We start from the raw sequence: 25,321 nt of genomic DNA on the forward strand, positions 1-25,321 counted from the left end.
TTCAGACTTCTCAGTGAAGACCGAAACAAAGAAGTCATTAAGCATCTCTGCCATTTCCAAGTCTCCCGTTACTGTTACCCACTCCTCATTGAGCAGTGGGCCCACCCTGTCCTTAGTCTTCCTCTTGCTTCTAATGTATTGATAAAAAGTCTTCTTGTTTCCCTTTATTCCCATAGCTAGTTTGAATTCATTTTGTGCCTTTGCTTTTCTAATCTTGCCTCTGCACTCCTATACGACACAGAGGAGTTTAGAGGAGGGTGAAGCACTGACTGACTGATCAATCTCCTAGCACTGTATTTTCTGTATGATTCTCCATCCCACTCTTATTGGAATCCAATGTCTCTGCTTAGGTTCTGTTCCTGTGTGCATTTTGAGAATGGGTTTACAGACCTGGGTACCGTGAAGCCCAGGTCCCTGTCACACAGTAAAATTGGAACCTTGTGAAGTATTTGAGGAGTTCGAGCTTTTCCCTCGAATGAGCATACATGTTGCAGTTTTTGACAGTACAATCCATCTGCTATCCTGCTGCCCATTCACCTGGCTTGATAAGCTCCCTCTGGGGACTTCTCTGGATTTGACTATGACCTACATAATCTGGTGCCACCTGCAAATGTTGCCACTTCACTGCTCATCTCCTTTCTAGATAGTTAATAACTGTAAAACACTTACCATACCAATTGTTGTATGAAGTGTGTAACCCGCCCTCACTGGGCTTCTCTCCCTTCACAGGCACCTTGAGCATTTCTGAATTAGACTGACACATTGATGACTTCATGGCAACTTTCAACTTCACCTCATCTGACCCTTCAACATTCATTTTAATGGGTATCCCTGGCCTGGAAGCTGGACACATCTGGATTTCCATCCCTTTTTCTATTTCTTACATTATCAGCCTTTTGGGAAATATTACTCTTCTTTTTGTTGTAGGGAAAGAGCAGACTCTGCACAAGCCGATGTACCTGCTCCTCTGCATGCTGGTGCTTACAGACCTCAGCACGTCTACCTCCATCGTGCCCAAGGCACTGTGTACATTTTGGCTAAATTTGAAAGACATTACAGTGGGTGGCTGCCTCACTCAGATGTTCTTCCTTCACATGGTTTCTTTCATGCAGTCAGCCATCCTCGTGATAATGGCCTTTGATCGCTATGTTGCCATATGTAACCCTCTGAGATATGCCACCATCATCACCAATGCACAAATAGCTAAGTTAGGACTCATGGGTTTGATCAGATCTGTTATCTTCATGTTTCCTCTGCCCCTGCTGCTGAGCAGGCAGCCATTCTGTGCCAACCGCATTATAGCCCAGACACACTGTGAGCACATGGCTGTGGCAAAGACATCATGTGGGGACATCACAGTGAATAGGATGTACAGTTTTTTTATAGTGTTTGTAGTCATCGGGTTCGACCTGACACTCATTGCCCTGTCCTATGGTCTGATCATGAGGGCTGTCTTCAGAATCTCCTCCAAAAAATCCTACCAGAAAGCCTTCAACACCTGCACAGCCCACATCTGTGTGATGCTGACATCTTATGGTCCTGGCTTTCTCATCAGCCTGACTCACCGGTTTGGTCAGGGTATCGCTCCCCACATTCACGCCATCTTGGCCAACCTCTATATCCTCATCCCTCCCATACTCCACCCTATCATTTATGGGGTCAAATACAAAGAGCTTCGTGACAAAGTGGGCAAATTCACCTGCAGAAGGTGATCAGCTAGGACCATTGACTTTAAACCCTATGTAACAAGAGGGGGATAGGATATCTTCTCATTAATGAAGGGTCTTCTTTCCCAGTTTGGCAGAGCTCACCATTGTGGAAGTTCTGTAGCCCAATTCTATTATATTCACTGCTTTGCATTATATTTTGCTTTTCATTAGATTTCATAGTAATGCAAGAAACCTACAGACCTCTATTCTGCAAGATATTAGATTTAGGAAGTTAACATAAGTCTTGAGGCCTATAATCTTTAAACAATAAGATAAGTACAGACTAACAGGCCAATGGAAAACACCAAATATTTGGGGAGCTGAAAATAGAGGTTAAGGGCCTCAGCACATCCGTAGGTGTAATGTGTTTGAGACAGACACCGTTCTGTGTGCCCTATAGGGAGAGGATTTACAGAATTAATCATTATAATTCCCAGTCAGGCGGACCAAGTGTAAGGCTCTGATGAAGAGAGTGACCTATGCTGGAAACAGCCAATTTTGCATGGCAACCAATCAAAAAGGTAGCAGTATGGTCCCTTGCAATGTCCTTTCACAGTCTCAAATTTGTTTTACTCCGAGGCAATCTACTTTGTTAGGGAATCATGTAATTTTCCTTATTCCCACCTTTAAAAACATCATCATCATCATCCAGTTTAATCCAGCCTGTCAGGATTTAACTATCCAAAGTACACCCACTTTTCTTGTCTATATTCCCCTGCTAGGGTTACAGTTAAAGTTATTGTTGGCTCTTAAGAAGAAGCACCTCACAGAAATTACTAACAAGATGGATAAAGCCAAACAAGCTATTACCCAATTCATGAATAAGAGTAATAAGTCTTCAACAATTCCTAATGTAGAGGTTGAAGTAAAAGGATGGATTATTGTTCCAGAAATTACAATAGGAATTATTTTTAATGCAACTAGTGTAAATTCAAAGAATATAAGCAAAAACCTCAAAGACCTAGATAGGTACCAAACACTGATGATGGTGCCTGTATATATGGTACACCTTCCAAAAACACACCAGGGTCCATTTTTATGATATTCTTCCTTCACCCTCAGAGGCAGAAAATAACGATGAAACTATCCCTACAAATGCCTGACCCTCCTGTATGATGGGATTCATTTTACAAATCACGCCGATAAAATGGGGCATGTAGCCTATAGGGTTAACCTGCTTGCTCGACTATTGAGATATCTTTTCTTCCAAATTTCATATTTCTTTATGGTTTTGATTATTTCTTTTATTATAGTAGGCTATAATACATTTATATTAAAGTGGTTTTGCTGCAACAGAAGGAACTTATGGGCTACATCCTGTATGTTGAGCTAAGGTAAAATTAGCATACACATGTCTGGTTCCTTTCACCCAGATAGCAAAGGTGGCTCACAAATGTTCAGGACCTTTCACCTAGATAGAAGGTGATGGCTAAAGCATAAGGTCCACATATGATGTGCTAAAGCAGATTGGCATAGGGGCTTTCCTAAGTTCATTCCTTTCTAACAGACACATCACAACTTGGAAAAAAACAAAATATCCAGTTAAGGCCAGACTGAAATGAGTGGTTAGGACAGAAATAACAAATGTGATACCTAACCAGAAAAGGGCCATGGTAATGAATTGACATAATTGATAATAAGTAGAGATCAATGATATACTGACCTATACGGGAAAAAAAAACACTTCAACATTAGTAAGGTGAGGAAATACAAATAAGGAAAAGGGGGGAAATCCCCTACTGAATATGCATCAAACATAATGGCGTCAGCATAACATATTATCAAAGTGGCATCCCAGCCTAGGGGCAGTAGGAGGAAAGGTGCTAGAATGATGGACATTGGTGAGGATGGGGAAGGTGATGAGGAAGATGATGGATAACACTTCAGGTTGTTTTACAAGGGATGATGTGAGTCTATGGAAGTGCAGACGTATGTTCTCTATCTATCTTGTTAAACTGGGGTGTTTGTGACTGTGCTAAATGTATTAATAAACTATATTAAATATAAAGAGTTCGTATAGTGTGAGTGTTGTAACTGTGCACATCAAGGTTCTCAACTATATAATAATTTAAATAAAACTGGACCTGATTTGGGGACAAGAAACCATCAACCTTTAAATTAATAAATCCTAAAAGTGATAACTGGGGATTCTTAAGTAATATTAATACATAAGCTAAAGATCAGGCAACAGCTAGAAGTGCCTCACACCTAATGTCTTATCACTCCATCACCAGGCACTGCTCCATCGCTAAGTTCCCTCTCTCTCACCATCATCTGACCTATTTAATTGTCAACCTAGCACTTGGCTTCACCATAATTCCAACAGTACGAGAAGAAACTGCAGATTTCTGAAGCAAGGTGTCTTTCCATTAGTCCCTGTGTTCTTGATGACTTCTTGATCAGTTGATCAGTTTGATAAACCAATTTTTTTAATTAAAGCTAATGTTAAAAAATGTACATAGTATACAGGTTAAGAAAAATAGTTTCTGTACATCTGGGTGTCATGCTTGGATTATCTACAAATAAACGTTTTGTTTAAAAGTGATATGAAACATATATATGTTTTACCTCCCTTGTCCGGCACCCTCAGGACCTGACCTGTGCTGAACCGGAGAATTTGCCAGACCAGGGGAGATCAACACCGGCCTGCCCCTCTGAAGTGCTCGGGGTCCCAGCTGTCCTCCCCAGGTCCCATCTGCTGGCCCCTCTGGAATGCCAGTTTCCTTGCCGCTGGCTCCCTCCTGGCCCTGACTTTACTCCCGTCCATGCCCCTCATTGGCCCAGGCTGGAACCAGAGCTGGGGGAGGCTGCAGAGCCACGAGTCAGGGCCAGGAGTGGAGCCCAGTGGCTGGGACCCTGGCAGCTGCAGAGGGGGCTGATAGGGACCTGGGGCCAAAGGCTAGGAACCTGAGTGTCTGCAGAGGGGCCGACGGTGGGGCCAGGGGCTGGCCTCTGAGCCCCTGGGCAGAAGCTGCCAGCACACTCCACATAGTCCTTTGCTTTTTCAGTGGTGTCATTCAGTTTAAATTCCATTTTCTTATATTCTATTGGTAACTCCCTTACCTATTGAATAACTGACACCTCTCCTTCTTCTTCTGGATTTAATAAAGGGTTCCACAATCTCATAGGCCTTCTAAAGAAAATGTGATAAGCGTGGTAACCAGTACCAAATCGATCACAACTTCGGATGGCTGCCAACACCACTGGTAATTTATCGTCTCAATCCTTGCCAGTTTCTTACGCTACTTTGCATAGAGCTTGTTTAATAGTTCGATTAGTCCTTTCCACTGTCACTGATGATTGAGGATGATAGGGGACATGTAGTTGTTGTTTTATTCCTAAAGTTTGTAATAAATGTTTAATAACTTGTCCTATAAAATGTGGCCCATTATCTGATTCAATTATTTTTGGAGACCTATATCTACTAAACACTTCTTCTGACACCTTCTCGGCAATAGTGTGTGCAGTACCATTTTTGGTGGGAAACACCTCCCCCAAGATAGAAAAGTATCTACTATCACTAATAAATACTAATCCCCCTTTTGGATCTTAGGCAATTCATCAATAGAATCAACCTGTATTGTACTTAATAGCCCCACAATTCTTTGGTGCAACAAGGGTCCTGAATTTCATGGTCTGTTCAATTTGCTGCACATCTTATGCAGTTTTTAACAAAGTTTTCTACGTCCTCTTGCAGGTTAGGTCATATTCCAAATTGTTTTGCGTTAAAGAGAATATTCTCTATTCCTTGAGGGAATGTGACGTTTATAAGGTATCCCCTTTATCTCTCCCAGGTTTAATCTCCTGTTTCATGGCTTGAACTCTAGTAATTACCATAACTCTCAAAAGTTCTTTTGCTGCTAATTTAGCTAAAGCATCACCTTTATCATTCCAATATTTTTCATTTCATTCTATGATCCTGTTCTATGTTCTTTACAGGTAGGACCAATATGGACCACACCCTGAGAGGAGTTTAAATGACACAGAAGGAGAATGTGGACTTGTTTTTTGGAAGGGGGGTTAGTTACTGTGGGAGTTAGAAGAGGTTTGTAAGGGGGGCTGTGTTGTACAATGTACCCTGTGCTCTCCCAGCAGGGGGGTCTCAGCACTGACTGTAGCAGACAAGCAGCGAGGAGGCTGCTGGGCTGTAATCCTGTTCTATGTTGTTTACAGAATAAAGCCTGCACCTGGTACGATGTCTATGTGGGTCTGGCCTGAGGTGAACACACAGTAACACACAAAGCAGAACATACAAAAGAGCCTCAGGCCCAGTTCCCTAAAATTGTGTAAAAAGTCACAAGCAGGCTTCCTCTATCTAATACAACTTCATACAGGACCATTGAACAGCAGGGGTGGTGGGGGAGGGGCACACAATGATTATTGGATATTGAATAGCGGCTCACCTATGCATTTCTGCTCTGAGGTCTCTACAGTGACCATCTCGTTACCACTGCATGCGTTGCCATTCACAGTCTACAAATAGTTTTTTTCATTGTATCTGCACCTTTCTTGATTTTAATCATTACCTCAGCTTTTCGTTTCCTGTTTAGCACAATTGATATCTAGGTACTGGTGACATTTTATTTCCTTCCAAGTTTCCTGAAATATCAAAAGCACCTGAAAAACCACTAAGTTGCGAGACATTTGTCACATGTTTGTATTTTAACAGCTTGAAAGCTTGAACTCTTTGAATCTCAAATTCTCCTGTCATTAAAGAAAATAATCTGCCCTCCCCCCAATACTTCCCACAACTGTGAACATTAAAAATTATACAAATACAAAAAAGCTAAAAGATAAACCCTCGATATTACCCATCAATTATAAAAACTGAATTCTCCAAGCCTATTTATAGGCCACTAAGGCATTGGGCGTGGGGGAGGATGGAAAGGGCAGAGCCTATCCTCACTACAGTTACCTCCCAGTTTAAGGGCCTGAAACCTGTAAGTCACACTCACACATTGTCCTCACACTAACAGCAGGAACCCCAGCGACTTCCAGAAGACAAAGGAGGTTTGCAGGATATGAGATTAAATCAGAGATGGGCGTAAAAGAAAAATTTCCTCCTTTTTCATGCAATACAGATATGTGCAGCACTTTGTCCCACAGGGTTGCCAAGGCCTTGCCCCAGCAGTGTCAATTAAGTTAAGTACAAGTGGTGGAAACAGAAACTGCTACAAACAGAAAGCCTGAGGGTGGGGATAGACCTCCTCAAATGGGCATAGAGATTGAAAGAAATGGAGATGGGTTTTCCACAGGTTGACTGTGCATTGTGGGAAGAAATACTTCCTTTTGTTTGCTTTAAACTGCTGCTTATTAATCTCATTTGGTGACCCCCCTAATTCTTGTGCTATGAGAGGGCATAAATAACACTTCCTTATTTACTTTCTTCACACCAGTCATGATTTTATAGACCTCTGTCATATTTCCCTTTAGTCGTCTCTTTTCCAAGGTGAAAATTCCCAGTCTTATCAATCTCTCCTTATATGGCAGCCGTTCCACACCCCTAATCATTTATGTTGCCCTTTTCTGAACCTTTTCCAATTCCAATATATCTATTTGGAGATGAGCGACTGGATCTGCACGCAATATTCAAGGCGTGGGCATACGATGGATTTACACAGAGGAAATATGATATTTTCTGTTTCATTATCTATCCCTTTCTTAATGAGTCACAACATTCTGTTCACTTTTATAACTGCTGCTGCACATTGAATGGATGTTTTCACAGAACTATCTACAGTGACTCCAAAATCTCTTTCTTGAGTGTTAACACCATATTTAGACCCTATCATGTTATATGTAGAGTTGAGGTCATGTTTTCAAATGTGCATTACTTTGCATTTCTCAACACTGAATTTCATCTGCCACTTTATTGCCCTGTCACTCAATTTTCTGGGATCCCTTTGTAAATCTTTGCAGTTTGCTTTGGACTTAACTATCTTGAGTAGTTTTGTATCATCTCCAAACTTTGCCATCTCACAGTTTTCCCTTTGTCCAGATCATTTATGAATATGTTGAATAGTATCCTTTCTAGCACACTAACTGGTCTTGGCAATGTATTACTTTTTAATTTATGCATTTGCTCCAAAACCTCTTCTAATGACCCCTAATCTGGGACAGTTCCTGAGCTTTTCACCTAAAAAGAATGGCTCAGATTTGGGAATCTCCCTCTTATCCTCAGCCATGAAGACTGATGCACAGAATTAATTTAGTTTCTCTGCCCATGAAGTCATTGTCTTTAAGTGCTCCTTTAGCATCTCAATCATGCAGTGGCTTCAATTGCTGTTTAGCAGGTTTCCTGCTTCGGATGTACTTGAAACAATACTTGATGTTACTTTTGGACTCTTTGGCCAGCTGTTCTTCAAATTCTTTTTTGGCTTTCCTAATTCTATTTTTACACTTTGTTTGCCAGAGTTTATGCTCTTTTCTATTTTCCTCAATTGAATTTAACTTCCACTTTTTAACAGATGCCTTTTTGCCTCTTCTTTTCCTTTGTTGTTTAGTCACAGTGGAAGAATATCCACAAGATACTGAGAGTGGCAACCAACTGCTACAGAGGGACAAGAGAACCCACACACTCTAATGTCAAAGTCCTTCTTCCCAGCATCTACCCTCCCATTGGGTCCATGTCCCCCCACCGAGTCTGATCTTCAAGTGTCTCCTATCAGGTGATGTTTCCTGCATGGAGACTGCACCTTACTCTCCATGGTTGTGCATCACACATAGCTGATGTGTTACTTGTGGCATGGTTGGCATCCACTGTCCTGGCTATGTCCCTGCAACACCCCACTGTATCTCAGCCTTGGCTCCCCATTGTCACAGATGGTTTGTGCTGCTCCATCGCCTGGCTCTGATCGGATCCAGCTCCAGCTCCAGCTCCATGCCTCTGCCTCAGCACTGTTGCTCTGTCTCCGGCCCAGCTTGAGGTGCTGAGAACTGCATTAATAGCCCCAAATCACTTAAAAACTAACATAAAGGTAGCCCAATCTACTTCATGAAACTTTTTTTATTCACACATTGTCCTACCCATCAAATAACAAATAAAAGCTTTCTTTAGATACCTAGTACAGATTTTATATTTTAAAAAAATAAAAGAAAACTTACAGGTCCTATCAGGAGTTTTTCCACATTAGCAACACACCTCTAAGGTGACAATCAAATTCCAAATCAAACACCAGTACAGATACTTGAATCCTGATTGAGAGCTGCAGGTGTTTCACACAAAAAAATGACAATAAGACGCATTAAATATAGCCCCAAATTATCCTCAAACTTACATGCTGAAAAAACAGTAATAATATTATCATATTAGTTATTTCTAATTGCATTCCATGATGCTAGTGAATGTCCACATTTTGTATTGAATTAGTTTGTTACTGTTAGTCTTTGGTTTATTCCTGAAGTGTTGGACATAGAAAATCAGGTAAATTTTCCCAGAGCACTGAGCTCAGCCAAACTCAGACAAAGCACCCTTGATTAATGAGGGGATATACTTTCTCCTTTTTGTCACACAGGTTTCAAGTCAGTGATCCCATGTGATCACTTTCTGCAGATGTATTTGCCCACTTTGTCACGAAGCTCTTTGGTTCTGACCCCATAAATGATCGGGTTGAGCAGGGGAGGGATGAGGAGATAGAGGTCAGCCAAGATGATGTGAATGTAGGGAGCGAAGCCCTGACCAAACTGGTTTGTCAGGGTGGAAAAGAGGCCGGGAGTATAATACGTTAGCATCACACAGATGTGGGCTGTACAGGTGTTGAGGGCTTTTTGGTGGGCTTTCTTGGAGGAGAGTCTGAGAACAGCCTTGATTATCAGACCATAGGACAGGGCAATGAGCGTCAGGTCTGACATGTTGACAACGAAGAATAGCACCAAGCCGTATATCTTGTTCACTGTAATATCCCCACATGACATCTTTGCCACAGCCATGTGCTCACATTGCGTGTGGGGGATAATGCGATTGGCACAGAATGGCTGCCGGCTCAGGAGCAGGGGCAGAGGCATAATGAAGAGAACAGCTCTTATCAAACCCACTAGCCCTAGCTTAGCTATTTGTGTGTTGGTGAGTATGGTGGCGTATCTCAGAGGCTTGCAAATGGCAACATAACGATCGAAGGCCATTGTCACTAGGACGGAAGAGTGCATAAGAGAAACAGTGTGAAGGAAGAACATCTGGGTAAGGCAGCCCCCCACAGTAATGCCTTTCAAATTGAACCAAAATATACACAATATCTTTGGCACAATGAAGGTAGGTGTGGCAATGTCTGTGAGTGCCAGCATGCAGATCAGCAGGTACATTGGATTGCGGAGAGTCTGCTCTTTGTACACAACAAACAGAACTGTGAAATTTCCCAATAGGCTGGTAATGTAGAACATAGAGAATGGGATGGAAATCCAGACGTGGGCAACTTCCAGGCCTGGGATGCCCATTAGGATGAACGTTGAAGGGTGGGAGGAGGTGATGTTGAAAGCTGCCATGAGGTGGTCAATGCATCGATTGGGCTCAGAAATGCTCCAGGTGCCTGTGAAGGGAGAGAAGCACAGCGAAGGGAGGTTATAGAAAATAGTATGATAAATATTGTATAGTTAGCATCTAGAACTGGAAGTGATCAGTGCAGTGCCAACATTTACAGGTGTCACCATATTATTTAGCTCAGAGTCAAGTCCAGAGAAGTCTCCTAAGGGAACTGAAAAATCCAAATAAATGGGGAGTAAGATAGCAGACGAATTTCGATGTCAATAAACTGTGAAGTGTATGGTCATTGGAGGAAAAAGCTTAAAATCCTAAAACACTGTACGAGGTTCTGATTTAACTATAAGAACTCAGGACAAGGAGCTGGGTGTCATGGTACAGAGCTCTGTGAAACTCTGCTCACAGTGCAAGCACGGATAGAAACTAAGCAAATCTCTGGGATTCAGGAGCAGCAGGATGGGAAATCATACAGAAAATACAATGCCATGAGATCAGTCAGTCAATGTTTTACTGTATCTAGTCTCTTTAGTGTAGTATTGGGCACCTTCTCACACAGGATGTTGCAGACTGGAGGGTTTATCTACAGGGCAAGGAGAATGATCAAGGGCCTGGGGAAACTCTCATACAGAGAGATGTTGAAAAGACTGGGATTGTTACATTACAGAGGAGATGAATAAGAGGAAATATGAGAAAATACCCACAGGTACAGTAGATGGAGAATATATTCTCCCTGCCTCATAACACAAGATCAAGAGGACATTCAACTAAACTAAAATGTGGCAAATTCGAAACTGATAAAAATAGAATGTTTTCTTCCCTCAATGCCTAAATAGACTGAGGAACTCCTTGCCACAAGATGTATTTGAGGCCATGAGCTAAGCTAGAATGAGGAAGGGTTTGGACATGTGCATGGATAGTGAAACTTTACACCTTCGGCCTCTCCCAACAAACCACAGTTCTGCCTGCTTCTCTGTAAAGATCTCCCTACCTACCCCCACAACCCTCAGCACTGCTTGCTTGTCCATCTACACTCTTCTCCTCACTTCCATAACACTCAGTATTGCCCACTGCAGTATATATCCCAGTCCCTGCCACAAAACCTCCAGTGTTGGCCACTTGTCAATGTATGTTCCCCACCCCACAACTTCCAGCCCTGCCACACAGTGATACCCCTCAGCCGGGACCATAATCAGGTGCCAGATCCGAGAGAGGCAGCTCACAGAAATATCTCCTCAGACTAGGTTAAACACAGTGTCTGCCTGCATCCGGAAAAAGGAACCTATTCAGTGAAGGGACCTATTCCAGAGAAGGGAACCGCAGCAGCAGCTCAGGCTGTACAGGGAAGGAAATAGAGACAGATGCGGTGGGAGGCAGAGAGGACATGGAGACTAAAAGGAGCCAGTGTGAGTAAAAGCAGCAAAGAGTCCTGTGGCACCTTATAGACTAACAGATGTATTGGAGCATGAGCTTTCATGGGTGAATACCCACTTCATCCGATGCATGTCGGAGTGTGAGTAACTCTTTCTCAAAATGACACAAAGCTTTAACATATTGCAGCCTGTTAGAAACCTAGACACCCCTTCCTGAGGCAGCTTTTCCATGTTGGTAATTGCTGACTTTCCCACAAGACTGTAGTGGGTCTGCTCACGGGAGGAGGGATGGTCCAGCTGGGGGATTGGTGAGAGACAATCTGCTGTAGTGTGGTCCACATTCCGTTACAGTCTGAGACACCCTCTATCCCAGGCCTCATTATGCCTCTTTGCTCTGTGCATTAGGCAGGATGTCCAGTCCCTATTTTGTCCAGTTTCAGGACCCTGTGTCACTGTGATATACATACTGCACGCCCCCTCTCCCCCCCACCCCAACACACATAAACATTGTGCATCTCTCAGCTTCCCACAGTGAGATTACCAACACCACTTGTTTCCTGTAAGCCAGAAACAAACTTTTATTTTTTAACTGCCTTTTAATGCTTCTCATCCTGTCTAGACCCAGAGACCCAGGGCCACAGAGAAAGCAGACCCTCCCTTCCTCCCTGGAAAAAAATGTTATCCTAATTGTTCAGTTACAAAAATGATTAGGGGACCAGGGTACCTAGCACTATTTCACTGGGAGGGTGATGAAGCACTGGAATGGGTTACCTAGGTGGTGGAATCTCCATCCTTAGAGTTTTAAGGCCCGGCTTGACAAAGCCCTTGCTAGGTTGTTCTAGTGAGGTTGGTCCTGCTTGAGCAGGGGGTTGGACTAGATACCTCCTGAGGTCTCTTCCAACCCTAATCTTCTGTGATTCTATGAACGTCTAAGGATTTCAGCAACTCTCCTGTCAGCTCCTCTTTGGTTCAAATGAGCTCACCCAATCTTTATCAGAGACAGGACAACTCCAGTTGAACTCACTGGAGGTTCGTGGCCGGTGTGAATCAGGACATTCATTTAAGTCCTTCTTGGGGATTTAGGGTGAACTTGGGCAGTGCTGAGAGTTCTGCCATTGAACTCAATGGTCCAATATTTCATCCTTAGTGTTTAATTTCAGCCCCCAGCTGTGAAAATCACGCCCAGCTTCACATCCTGCTACAGAGAACCCTATTCTCTATGGTGCTGAAAAAGTCTGAAGGAAACCCCCAATTTATGTGGTGTTCTGAGACAAGGCATTAAAGATGGAGATTCCAAAACACACAGGGGTCAGATTTTGCTGTCAGGGAGATTAGTGTAAATCTGGAGTGACTCAACGAGGGCAGAATGTGAGAGCAGAATCTTTCCACTGTGTGAATCCTGTGTAATATCACATTCTTCTTGTGCAAAATCTGATAACACAGATACCCACTGCAGAGGTCTTGGCTGCACTTCCTAAGAGGCCGGTGAAGTTGCTCAATTGGAACACTTGAGTGAACCAGAGGAAAAAACACATAGACCAAAAAAAAGGAAAAAGAGCAGGAGAACCTGTGGCATCTTAGAGACTAACAAATTTATTTCAGCATAAGCTTTCATGGGCTACAGCCCACTAGCCCACGAAAACTTATGCTGAAATAAATGTGTTAGTCTCTAAGGTGCTACAAGTACTCTTGTTCTTTTTGCGAATACAGACTAACGTGGCTGCTATTCTGAAACCTGTCAGAAAAAGGAAGTTACTGAGACAGATAGAAGAACACAGTAAGAGACAAGAAATTGATCTGACAAACAAATATTTGTCTAAACTGTTTCTAATACATTTTTAGTTTCAGTTATTCCAGGTAAATCCTTTGGTGTTTCTGACAATATTAAGCAATTTAAGATGTTTGTGCTAGTGAATTCCTGGTTCTTGATATGAAACCTGGAGCCCTCCCTGAGCCCTCAGCACTAACTTTAATGCAGAAACAGGCAACTCACCAAAATGCCACTCTGCAGAGAGGAAATCTCCTTACTGCGACAGGAAGACAGGACCCTGAGAATCAGCGTATGAGTCTCGGTCGTCTGACACTTGTTGTGCTGTCCAACAACCTTTATGATTCCCCTGTACAGTCCCTGAGGACTCTCATGTTGGCCAGGACTCTCAGGCAATTCCCTCTGCTCTGTGAGCAGCGGGAAGAGCAGAAAATAGACTCTGGAGAGCTTCGTCCTAAGAAGTGACTTGCTGTTAACAGAGGCTCAAATTGTCAGGGCAAAAGGGAATATTAACATTTAGGTGACTCTTGGGTGAAATAAGATCATTGTCTATATGTCTCTTTGCAGTTTGTGATGATAGTTTGCCTAATGGATAAATTGCCCTTTGTTGATCTGTGTAACTGATTCCCAGTGGTGTTTAGAAAACAGAAGGTTACATCTAAAGCCTATTGTTTACCCAGGACTGTATGGGCAAGTGGATGCTAGAAAATGTATAAAAGCCCCTTGGGTCCTGATGCTGTTTAACTCAGATCTAACTGAGATTTCATGCAGGGGAAGCCTAAGACACAAGGGCAGAGATCCCAGTTCTGACTGTGCTGCCCTGAAATATAAACTTTGGACTACAACCTATGGACTATTTCTCAAAGAACTCTTTGCAACTACAAAGCTCATCATCTCTCCTATGTATCTGAACTTCAAGAATTTAATTCACGTCTGTACGTATACAGATCTTTTAACTATACACTCTCTTGGTTCTTTTAATACATTTTAGTCTAATTACTAACAATTGGCTGTAAGCCTGTATTTGGATAAGATTTGGAATATTCAATAACCTGGGAGGTCATGTGTCCAATCCTTTGAGATTGAGAGAACCTTTTCTTTCCTATGATGAAATGAGATTTTCAGTAATCCTTATCATATTTCACTTGTGCGCCTAGGTGAAGGCCTGAGGTGTAGTTATTTTAATAGAACTCTGTTGAGGGCTTCTGAGTAACCAGTGAGGTTTAACAGAAGCTTGTTTCTGCTGGTTTTGTAAATCTAAGTATTGGAATATCCACCAGCTTGCTGGAGGGTTGCCTGCTCTATTCTTTGTAGTTCACCCTAACAGAGTGGCCCCTGATGGGCCCTGGTCATACCATGCCTGTCCTTTCAACTAGGTTATCAACATTGAGGGGTGGGAAGAGAGGGGCTTTAGGTATTCTCCTAGGACTCGTCAGTGTGGTAGCGAGCGAGAGCCTGGAGCAGTGCAAGATCCGAGGACTGGTGCAAGATCTGAGGACTGAACCAGAGGTGTGAACCAAAGTCAGGCCAGGTATTAAAGCAGATATTCACAAATCCACTGTTCATCACATGACACTGGCAAAGTTATGTATAGAGCTGGCTATATCTGCACTAGCTGGAATATATTAGCATAAATACCTAGTGCCTAGCACACTAGCAACAACTTTGCCAGGAAAAAGAGAAGAGCTGATAGTCCTGCAAGAGGAGTGGAGGAGTCAATGGAGGCAACACCAAATATAAGCCCCAGGAGGATTGCAAGGGGGAATAGGAATCGAGAGGACTTGCAGCCGGTGGGTGCGGGAGATAGACAGGAGAAGCGCACTGTCACCAGAAAAAGGCAGGTCTACATGATTGGAGACTCCTTACTGAGAAGAATAGACAGGCCTGTCACTAGAGCTGATCAGGAGAACAGAAGGGTGTGCTGTATGCCGGGTGCTAAGATACAGGATGTGGACCTGCGGCTGAAAAGGATACTAGAGGGAGCAGGGAAGAATCCATTGATTGTCCTTCATGTGGGAACGAATGATACGGCTAGATACTCTCTGCAATGTATCAAGGGAGACTATGCCAGACTGGGGAAGACGCTTAAGGAAATCGAGGCTCAGATGATCTTCAGTGGGATTCTGCCGGTTCCTAGAGAAGGGTAACAAAGGTGTGACAAGATTATGGCGATCAACAGATGGCTCAGGCAGTGGTGCTATAAGGAGGGCTTTGGGATGTACGGCTACTGGGAAGCATTTACGGACAGAAGACTGTTCTCTCAAGAGGGCATTCAATTAAATTGAAAAGTAGCAAATTCAAAGGAGATTAAAGAAGAATATTTTCTTCAGTTCATGTCTAATGAGGAATTACTTTCCAAAAGTAGTTGTCAGCATGAGCTAAGCAATAATCAGGAAGCATTTGGACATTTACAGAGGTAGTGAGACTATCCAGTTACAGTTCTTACAGATAAATAAACATTATGGAAAACCTATATGCCCATATGTTTCAGGGCACAATTGATCTCTAGTTGTTAGGCATTAGGGTGACACCATCAGGACTGATAGGTCATCCCTCCATCCACTTACTGCTGTTTTCTTACACCTTCTTCTGCAGCCCCTGGGGCTGTCACTGTCAAGAGAGGACACTGGACTAGATAGAAAATAGGTCTGATCCACGATGAAAATCCTATGTTGTAAGGGAGCCAAGTTTCCCCCATGGAACCTTCTGCCAAGACTATAACATGGTTAAAAAAATGACTAGATAAGTTCATGGAGGATAGGTCTATGAAGGGCTATTAGCCAGAATGGGTAGGGATGGTGTCCCTAGCCTCTGTTTGCCAGAAGATGGGAATGAACAACAGGGGATGGATCACTTGATGATTCCCTGTTCTGTTCATTCCCTATGGGGCACCTGGCACTGGCCACTTTCAGTAGACAGGATGCTGGGCTAGATGGACTTTTGGTCTGACCCAGTCTGGCCATTCTTATGTTCTTATGAAACAGACATTATCATGCTGGGCTATGACTTTGTGCTAAAAAAATGGGCACTAGGGTCTTGGTATTTTGGGCTACAGGCCTGTACCTCTGTTATTTCCCTTGATTCTTTTGGTGAGACACTTTCTTGCTGGCAACCAACTTTGTCTCAGACATAAATTACAGGTGTTAACTGACAAGTGTAAACAGAGATATGCATCTACAACTTAGCTCCTAATCATCCACATGCCTGAATATCAGTGAAGTTTCCAGAGGACACAAAAATTGGGGAATTGTAAATAATGAAGAGGACAAGTCACTGATTCAGTGCAATCTGGATTGATTGGCAAATTTAGTCAAAACATATGACATATATTCCAATATAGCTATTCAGACATCTACATCTAGGAACAAAGAATACAGCTGATGCATACATGCTGGGGTACTATAATAGGCAACGTAATGACTCTGAACAAGATTTGGGGGCGTGAAAGGGGAATTAGATTAACCTGACCATGTGGCCCAAAGAGCCAATATGATCCTTGCATAATAACACAAGAATTATAAGAAGATTAGACTCAATCTTATGAGTCCAATGACAGACAACAAATTTCAGTCTTTTTAGTTTAACACAGATCATTATGAGTGTCTTGAAAACAGTCTGTAAGTACCTACATGGGGAACAAATATTTAATAATAGGTTTTTCAGACTAGCATACAGAGGTTTAACAAGATCCAATGGCTGGAAGCTGAAGTTAAAGAAATTCTGACTGGAAATAAGCCATATATATTTTTTTAAAAGGTGAGAGTAATTAACCATTTTTTTCTATCCACTGCCACATCCAATTAAGCCCTGTGGGGAGAATTTCTCACATGACTGCAGAACCTTGTCAATATTAAAAGAGGTGTGTATATCACAAGGCTGAGGTTCATGTGAGGCACTCCATGGATGAACGTTTTAGGTGAGAAAAATAATGACTTGAGCCCATAAAGTGTCTACAGTGCGGAATGAAAGCGCAACCATCACTATGAATGAGCAATATAACCGGCTAGCAAATAGTCCTGAGAATCCTGGGTTTAACGTTTGTGTGCCAGTGGCCCACTGTTTCAGTCACCTACCAGTGGTTCCTGCACATGGCAGCCATATCTATCCAGGCTATCACATGTCCCAGAGTTGCCTGCTCTCATTTTATAACTTGCATATTTCTCAGTTTGTGAGATATTCCTGTGTAGCAGTCCTTGAAACACCACACGCTGTGTATGGATGTAATAAGCAGGGCCGACTCCAGGCACCAGCTGACCAAGAACGTGCTTGGGGCGGCACCTCGTAAGGGGCAGCCAATCTTCAGGTGATGGGGCAGCACTCGGGTGGGTTTTTTTGTTTTTGGTTCACCAGGGCGGCGCTGGAAGTTTTTTTGTTTGTTTCGGCCGGGCGGTGCTCAGGGGCTGTTTCTTTCAGCGGGTCAGGGCAGCGCTCGGAGGGAGGTGTTACAGCTGGGCGGCGTGGCACTCGGGGAGGTTGTTAGAGCCAGCCCTGGTAACAAGAGAGGCTATACAGGTGCATGCCTTGGCATTTGCCACTCACGAGATTTCTCACTGGTGAGACACAGTCGCTGATCCCCCTCCACAAGCCAAGGGAGCAGTCCTGATGAGAGGCACCTCACCCCTGCAGGAGAAGAGCTATGAGGAGCATGGGGTGGCTCAGAGATTGCGGGAGCCAGGGATGACTAGGGAGCATGGAGAAGACACTGCTGACCAGTGTGCTGTTGGAATCAAGGCAGTTTGGGATGGGGATGGAGAGTATGGAAAGGGGGTGTCAGAATATGATGGGAGATTGAAGAAGCTGATGAGCAAAGTGTGACGGATTCCTCCCAGGGTGACACCTGAAACCTGGGTACCACTGAGCCTTCTAACTGACCAGCCTGGGCTCCCTCTCTCAATGTGCTGCTATGACAAGCTGCAGAGCCTCTCCTGGTCCTACACCTTCAGCAGCATTCACACAGGCAGGGACACACCCAACTGCAGTTATATGCAGGCTTTTTTGACCAGCCATTGCATGAACCAACAATAGAGAGGCTACAGCCAAAATAACCACCAGCTCCCTAACCTAGAACCCCAGAGCTGTACCACCCTGTCCTGGTCCAAACTCCAACCAGTATGAATTTGTTATCCAGTTTGCCCTTCCTTCATTATGGGGAGCACAGTGCATACTTGTGGTAACCAAGCTGAGATTTTACCCCTAGATGTTTCACTTAACAGCACACTGGGTTTAGAGTAAATCATAAAACAAGTTTATTAACTACAACAAACAGATTTTAAGTGATTATAAGGGATAGCAAACAGCTCAAAACAGATTACCTAGCAAATAATAACACAAACTAAGCTTAACACAATAGTTAGATTGAGTATGAATTAGCAGTGTATCAACCTGATTGATGATACAAGCCATCTGGCAAATTCTCAAGGCACAATGTGCATTTGCTTTGCAGCTTTGGTTTCTCAGGTCTCCATACACAGGCTAGAAATCTCTTTAGCCTGCATCAAACACTTCTTCTAGTTCAGACTTTTGTCCTCATGTGTATCCAGGAGTCTTCTTGGGTGGGGAGTAAGGAATCATGATGATGTCACTCCCTGCCTTATATAGCTTTAGCATATGGCAGGAACCCTTTGTTTCAAAACTTGGTTCCCAGACCAGTTTGTGGGAAAATACAGAATCCCCAAGATGGAGTCCAGAGTTTTGTGGGCTGGTCATATGCCCCTGTAGAGTCATAGCTTCTATTTCTTAAAGGAAGGCTCACCAGGTGGAAGGTAAGTCTCTTCTCAGACCTATTGTTCTCCCTAACGTCTCATGGCCCTGAATAGGCCCTTTCCAACCAGCATCTTGTCTAGTGGGTATTACCCAGGTGTAACTACATTTGAAATACAGATACATAGTCAATATTCATAAATTCATATCCAAAAATGATATGTTCACACAAATAGGATAATCATATTCAGAAAATCATAATTTTTCCAATGATGTCTTATACGATCTCTCTTACAAAGAATGCATGATAATTATCCCATAATCATATCATAATTATATCACTATGAAGAATATGGGGTGCATTTTCACATAAAGATCAATGGTTCTTTCCATTGGTGAAGTGCCTGAAGTTACAGAACAACAACAATGACAACACCTGGAAACAAAAACTGAGCAAAGGTTGTGACACCCAGGCACAGTTCTGTGGCCTGCCATGGGAAAGAGACCCTGAGACCAGACCAAATGCACATGGGACCAGGAAAGAGCTCCGCACTGGCCTTGGACCAACAATTAGAAAGACAAATTCAACTGCAGCAGCTCTTCCCATCACTCCATGTACTTGCCACTCCCTGGCTCCCCAAACCCAGCACCCCTGCCTGCCTCCACAAATCTTAGCACTGCCTGCTTCTCTGCGTACACCTCCCTCTCTACCCTCACAACACACAGCGTTGTCCATCTGTCCATGCGCACCCTGTTCCCAGCCCCCATTGCTCTCAGTGCTACCCGCCTGCCCATTTATATCCCACTCCATATCCCAGAATCCCCAGTGCTGGTCGCTTGTCCATGTAGGTTCCCCAACTCCTGTAACTTCCACCTCAGTCACACAGTAATGCCCCTAACCCAGAACCAAAACAAGGTGCCAGACCCCACAGCAGCAGCTCATAGAAGTACCTCCTTAGACGAGGTTAAACTCAGTGTCTGCCTGCACTGGGGAAAAGGGGAAGATTCGCCTGAACTGTCTTTTGGGGGGGAAGCAAACCCCAGCAGCAGCTCAGCCTGTGCAGGGAAGGAGAGAGGGACAGACCTGGCAGGAGGGAGAGAGGACATGGAGACTAAAAGGAGCTAGGGTCAATAACTCTTTCTCAAAATGACATAAACCTTTAATGTATTGCAGACTGCTAGAAACCCAGACTCCCCTTCCTGAAGCTGCTTTTCTTTGTTGGCAATTGCTGATGCCACCATGACATTACCATGAGGCTGTAGTGCGGCTGCTCATGTGAGGAGGGACGTTCCAGATTGGGGACGGTGTCAGAGACAGTCTCCTACAGGCTGAGACATCCCTCTACCGCTGCAGGTCTCATTACGCTTCTCGTCTGTGCATTAGGGAGGATGTCCATTCCCTATTTCACCCAGTTTCAGGACTACGCGCCATTGTGATCTGTATGCTGCACATTCCCCACTCACCCACCCACCAACATGTGGGCACACACACACTCACACACACACACTGTGCATCCCTGGAGTCCCCCTGTTGAGATTTCCAACACCGCCTGGTTTCCTTGAAGTCATAAACATGCTGTTCTTTTTACTGACGTCTAGGACTTCTCATTCTCTCCAGATGTAGAGGTGCAGGGGCACAGGGAAATCAGACCCCTTTCCCTCTCTGAAAAAAAGAGTTATCCTAACTGTTCTAAACCTCTAAGCCTGGAGTCTGATATTTCAGCAACTCTTCCGTCAGTTCTTCTTTAGTGCAAACAAACTCACCCGTCCTTAGAGGCACCAGGACAGCTCGAGCTGAAGTCAGTGGAGAGTCATGGCTGGTGTAAATCAGGCCATATATTGAAATCTCCACATGCCAATTCAGGTTGAACTCCTGACTGTGTTGAGAGTTGATCTCCATGGGACCAAAATTTCACCCTCAGTGTTCAACTTTCAGCTCTGAGTTGTGAACGTCACAGCTTCAGGTCGGGCTATAGAGAGTGCTACTCTGTTAGGGTGCTGAAAGTGTCTGAATAAACCCTCAGTATTTGTGACATTCTGAGACAGGGAATGAAACGTGTGGATTCCAAAACAGCCGGGTCCTGGTTTTGTTCTCAGGGACACCAGTGTCAATCTGGAGTGACCCACTGAAGGTAGAATGTGAGAGCAGAATCAGGCCGGTGTGTGACCCATTCTTGTTGTGAACCCCCTGGTAACACAGATACCCACTGCAGAGGCTTTGGCTCCACTTACTAACAGAGCAGTGAATCTGCTGAATTGGAAAACTTGAGTGAACCAGAGGAAAAGCCACATAAACTCAAACAGGCATGCTACTGGGACAAGTAGAAGGACACAGTCAGAGACAAGGAACTGATCTTAAAAACAAATATTTGTCTAAACAATTTTTACTACATTAGTAGTTCCAATTTTACCAGGTAAATCCTCTGGTGTTTCAGACAATACTAAAGAGTTCAAGTTGCCGTGTTGGAGAATTCCTTCCCAGATGGTTCTTGCCTTGAGCCCTGTATCCTTCCTGAGCCATTAGCACTAACTATAATGTAGAAACAGGCAACTCACCCAAATCCTGCTCAGCAGAGCCCTGAGCCCCTGTCCATCCCTGCTGCAGCCCCCCTCCTGCAGTGGAAATGGGGTAAAAGGTGCAAGGGTTTGCGCCCGTCTCTCCTGCCGGGGAGTGGGGTCAGGTCACATGGTCAGAGGGTGGGGGCTTACTCCACATCGCCACCCAGTGATTCTGAGATGCTGGGCTTACCCCACTCCTAATCTACACGCAGTGCTATTCCAGTGCCCTGGCCCGTTCTCTGGCTACTGGGGGGGAGGGGTAAATCCCCACACCCGGATCTTGTGTCACTGCAGGAGTGGCAGGTGGACTGAACGAAGCAGGGTGACTCCATTGGCCGAGGACAACTGGCTAGTCCACTATTGGCCTAAACCCGCCCCCACAAGGCACACCCCATCTGGGGTAAGAGACCAGGGAATCAGCACTCCGGACCGGCAGGAGAGGGACACAGCTGGGCACCAAGTTGGAGTCAGGAGTCCCAGCTGGTGGATTGGGCTTGGATGCTCAGTGGGTGGGCCCTGGCCCCGCAGACCAACCCATGGCTACACCCCTGCTTCGACCCAGCCTTGTTTCCCTGTGTCTCTGAGCATCTTCCCATCTGTTTGCTCCTTTCTTGTGAAAGCTGAACCCCATGTGAGCTTGGGCCCAGTCACCACAGTGCTGTGTGCTCAGTGTGTTACATAGTCAAGGTGTGAAGCTGACCTTTGCCCTCAGACTGTGCTCTGCCAGCCAGACCATCTGAGATGAGAATCCTGTGTCTGTTCCTCCATTTTTTGCAATGGCTGCAAACGCCGGTTTGGTGACTCTGCAGAAACTCCGTCATCCTTGTGACACTCCCACACTCCCCTCCAAAATCCTCCTCCTTATTCATTGTTCCTTATGGAGAAGGGAGTGGACGTTCCCTACTGGAAGGATCCAAGGGAAATTTAGGGGCTGCCAGGGAGTAATCAGGACCCATATTATTGTTCTATTTTATTTTATTTCAGCAAGATTACAGTGGTGATGGCAACATCACTACCACTCAGCCGCCCTCGAGGTAGCCATGTAACCATTCAGAACCATTTGAACAGTGATGACAAGCCCAGATTCTAGGAACAGAGCCTGCAGCAGGGCTGGTGCTGCAGTCCAATTAAGTAGCATCACCCCATGTCCCCTGTGATTTGGCCTCCTGCAGTTTGCCATTGGCCATGATGGGGGTTAAAGCTGTTGCACATTAAGCCAAGCAGCTGAGATTCCCTGAGGGCCAAGTGGCCCCCAAGGGGTGCAAACATGCTTCATAAAGACACTTGCCTCCCTATCTAAATAGATGCTGCCTGCTGCTCGTGCAACCTCTCCGCTGACTCCTTTTCCTTTAGGGTGAAAACCTCTGGTGTCAGCTGCTCCCCTTCTAGCAGGAATTATTTACGTTGGCAGGTTTCACTGTCTGTACAATGTGTAGAGAAGCATGAAGGCTGCAAGCAGTTTAAATCTGAAGATGTTCTGTGCCACCACAGCAAACTCAACTGTGCTGTCAGAGTGACTCTGTAATGGGGGCAGGAGGACAAGGAGCAAGGTGCTCAGTGGGTTATTCAAGTTCCACAGAAACCTGAGGTAGGAGTGTTGAAATCCTGATGCTCCAAGTCAGGATTTCTCAAGAGGTCCCATTTCTAGAGGTGCTGTGTGATCTGGGCCCAATCCTACAAGGGGTTGAGGGAGATGAGACCCTCCGGAATATCAGTGACAAGTTCTCAAATCTACTCAGGTTTATTTGCTCCTGGAAATTTAATCAGCAAATGAATTTTCATGGATTTTATTCTCTGCCTTGATTGTGAAGGCAGGAATTCAGAGCTGCATTGCTTTGTGGTAACAGGTCAGGGAAAGCATATTTTCCCCTTATAGTTACTATAGTTACAGGGCAACTGGCATCTCTTCTCTCTCTCTGGTCTCTGAGCACCAAATGTCAGGCCTTGTAGCCTTCCTGCTCATGCGGTGGAATCCTTCCATTCTCCCACCCTCAGACTCGGTTTCCGGCCATAGCCTGCTGTGGGTCAGCTGTGCTTCCCGAGCAGGTCCAAGTGGGTTCAACACCTGTGGTCAGGGCTGACTCTGGCTTTTTTGCTGCCACAAGCAAAAAAAAAACCAAAACAAAACGAAGAAAACCTGTGCAGTGGCTGGAGCAGCAAAGGGGGTGAGAAACCAACTTGCCGCTGAGCTGGAGCAGCAAAGGGGTGGCGGTGGGGGTGTCATAAACAGATAGTTAAGGGTTAATATCTCTTTTACCTGTAAAGGGTTAACAAACAGTAAACCAAAAACACCTGACCAGAGGACCAATCAGGAAACAAGATACTTTAAAAATCTTGGTGGAGGGAAGCCTTTGTTTGTGTTTTTTGGATTTTGCTTTGTTCTCTCTGGATTCTGAGAGGGACCAGACATGTAAGCAGATTCCTCCAATCTTTCTGAAAAAATCTCTTCTGTTTAATTTTAGTAAGCAATAGGAAAAGGCGAGTTTAGTCTTTTGATTGTTTTCTGTATTTGCAAATGTGTAGTTTGCTGGGAGTATTTTAAATTGTATTTTAATAGGAGGAGGCTTCTCTCTAGTGTCTATAAGCTGAAAGACCCTGTAACTTTTACTTTTTTTTCTTTCTTTTTATTAAAAGTTTTGCTTTTTAAGACCTGTTTGATTTTTTCCCCTTGTTGAGGCGCAAGGGAATTGAGTCTGTACTTACCAGGAAATTGGTGAGAGACAGGGAGGGAGAAGGGAGGGGGGAAAGGTGGAATCCCTTTGTTTAGATTCAGGGAGCTTGAATCTGTCTATCTCTCCAGGATAACCCAGGGCGGGAAAGATCTGGGAGGAAGAAAGGAGAAGGGGGGGAAATGGTTTATTCCCCTTTGTTGTAAGACTCAAAAAATTTGAGTCTTGGGGTCCCCAGGGAAGGTTTTTTGGGGGACCAGAGTGCCCCAAAACACTATAATTTTTTGGGTGGTGGCAGCTTATCAGATCTAAGCTAGTAATTAAGCTTAGAGGAATTCATGCTGGTACCCCATTTTTTGGACTCTAAGGTTCAGATTGGGGAAGTATACTATGACAGGGGGCGAAACAAACCTGCCTGCCAGCCGGAAAAGCAAAGGCAAGAAAAAACATAAAAAAAAAAAGAAAAAAAATACCTGCGGGGCAGCGGGTGCAGGGGGACTCCCAGCCCGCAGACCCCGGACAGAAGTGTGCACACCCCCACCAGTAGGGGGGGGAGACAGAGAAGGGGCTGCCAGGGCTTCCTTAAGCGGGGCGCTTGCCATGTGGTCCCTCTCGCAGCGCATCCTGCTGGGAGGGCTCCGCGTCGCTCTGGCAGGCAGGCTTGCTGCAGACCTGGCATCGCTCCGAGCAGAATGCCGCCCCTTGGAATCTCCCGCTCCAAACACCAGCTTGCTCAGCTGGTGCCTGGAGCCGGCCCTGCCTGTGGTTGACATGTGTGTACTAAGGTACAGAAGTGTAAATGTTATGTCAAAACTATTCATTGTAATACAAATATTACAAACAGAACTTTCATGCCATGCCTGTATATTGAAAGCCAGTGGCAGAGTTGTTAGAATCTCTGCAGGAAGGAGCAGGGGTAACTTTACTGCTTATTGGCTTTGGCTTTGGCAAGTGTTAGAAGTGCTCCACATACGCGTGAGGCTGCTGATATCACTGTTATTGAATTAAGGACTTAACTCTAAAAATTTATCTCATAGGGTGGAAAGAGGCAGTTGCATATCCTGAACCGACAG

The 25,321-nt window shown here is 44.5% G+C and overlaps 2 protein-coding genes across 2 annotated transcripts; one reads left to right on the forward strand and one right to left on the reverse strand.

Moving 5' to 3' along the window:
• The first annotated feature begins 773 nt into the window (after positions 1-773).
• Positions 774-1,712, forward strand: LOC127044096 (olfactory receptor 52D1-like). Its single transcript, XM_050938570.1, has one exon. The coding sequence runs from the start codon at positions 774-776 to the stop codon at positions 1,710-1,712; it is 939 nt and encodes a 312-aa protein (XP_050794527.1).
• Positions 1,713-9,248: 7,536 nt separating this feature from the next.
• On the reverse strand, positions 9,249-10,187 carry LOC127056336 (olfactory receptor 52E2-like). The gene has a single exon (XM_050964103.1). The coding sequence runs from the start codon at positions 10,185-10,187 to the stop codon at positions 9,249-9,251; it is 939 nt and encodes a 312-aa protein (XP_050820060.1).
• Between the last annotated feature and the right edge of the window lie 15,134 nt (positions 10,188-25,321).

Source organism: Gopherus flavomarginatus, chromosome 1, assembly GCF_025201925.1.
Source record: "Gopherus flavomarginatus isolate rGopFla2 chromosome 1, rGopFla2.mat.asm, whole genome shotgun sequence".
Taxonomy (NCBI): domain Eukaryota; kingdom Metazoa; phylum Chordata; order Testudines; family Testudinidae; genus Gopherus; species Gopherus flavomarginatus.

Excerpts from the sequence above, each read along its gene's own strand:
- LOC127044096 (XM_050938570.1), top strand. The coding sequence starts at position 774 with ATGGCAACTTTCAACTTCACCTCATCTGACCCTTCAACATTCATTTTA.
- LOC127056336 (XM_050964103.1), bottom strand. The coding sequence starts at position 10,187 with ATGGCAGCTTTCAACATCACCTCCTCCCACCCTTCAACGTTCATCCTA.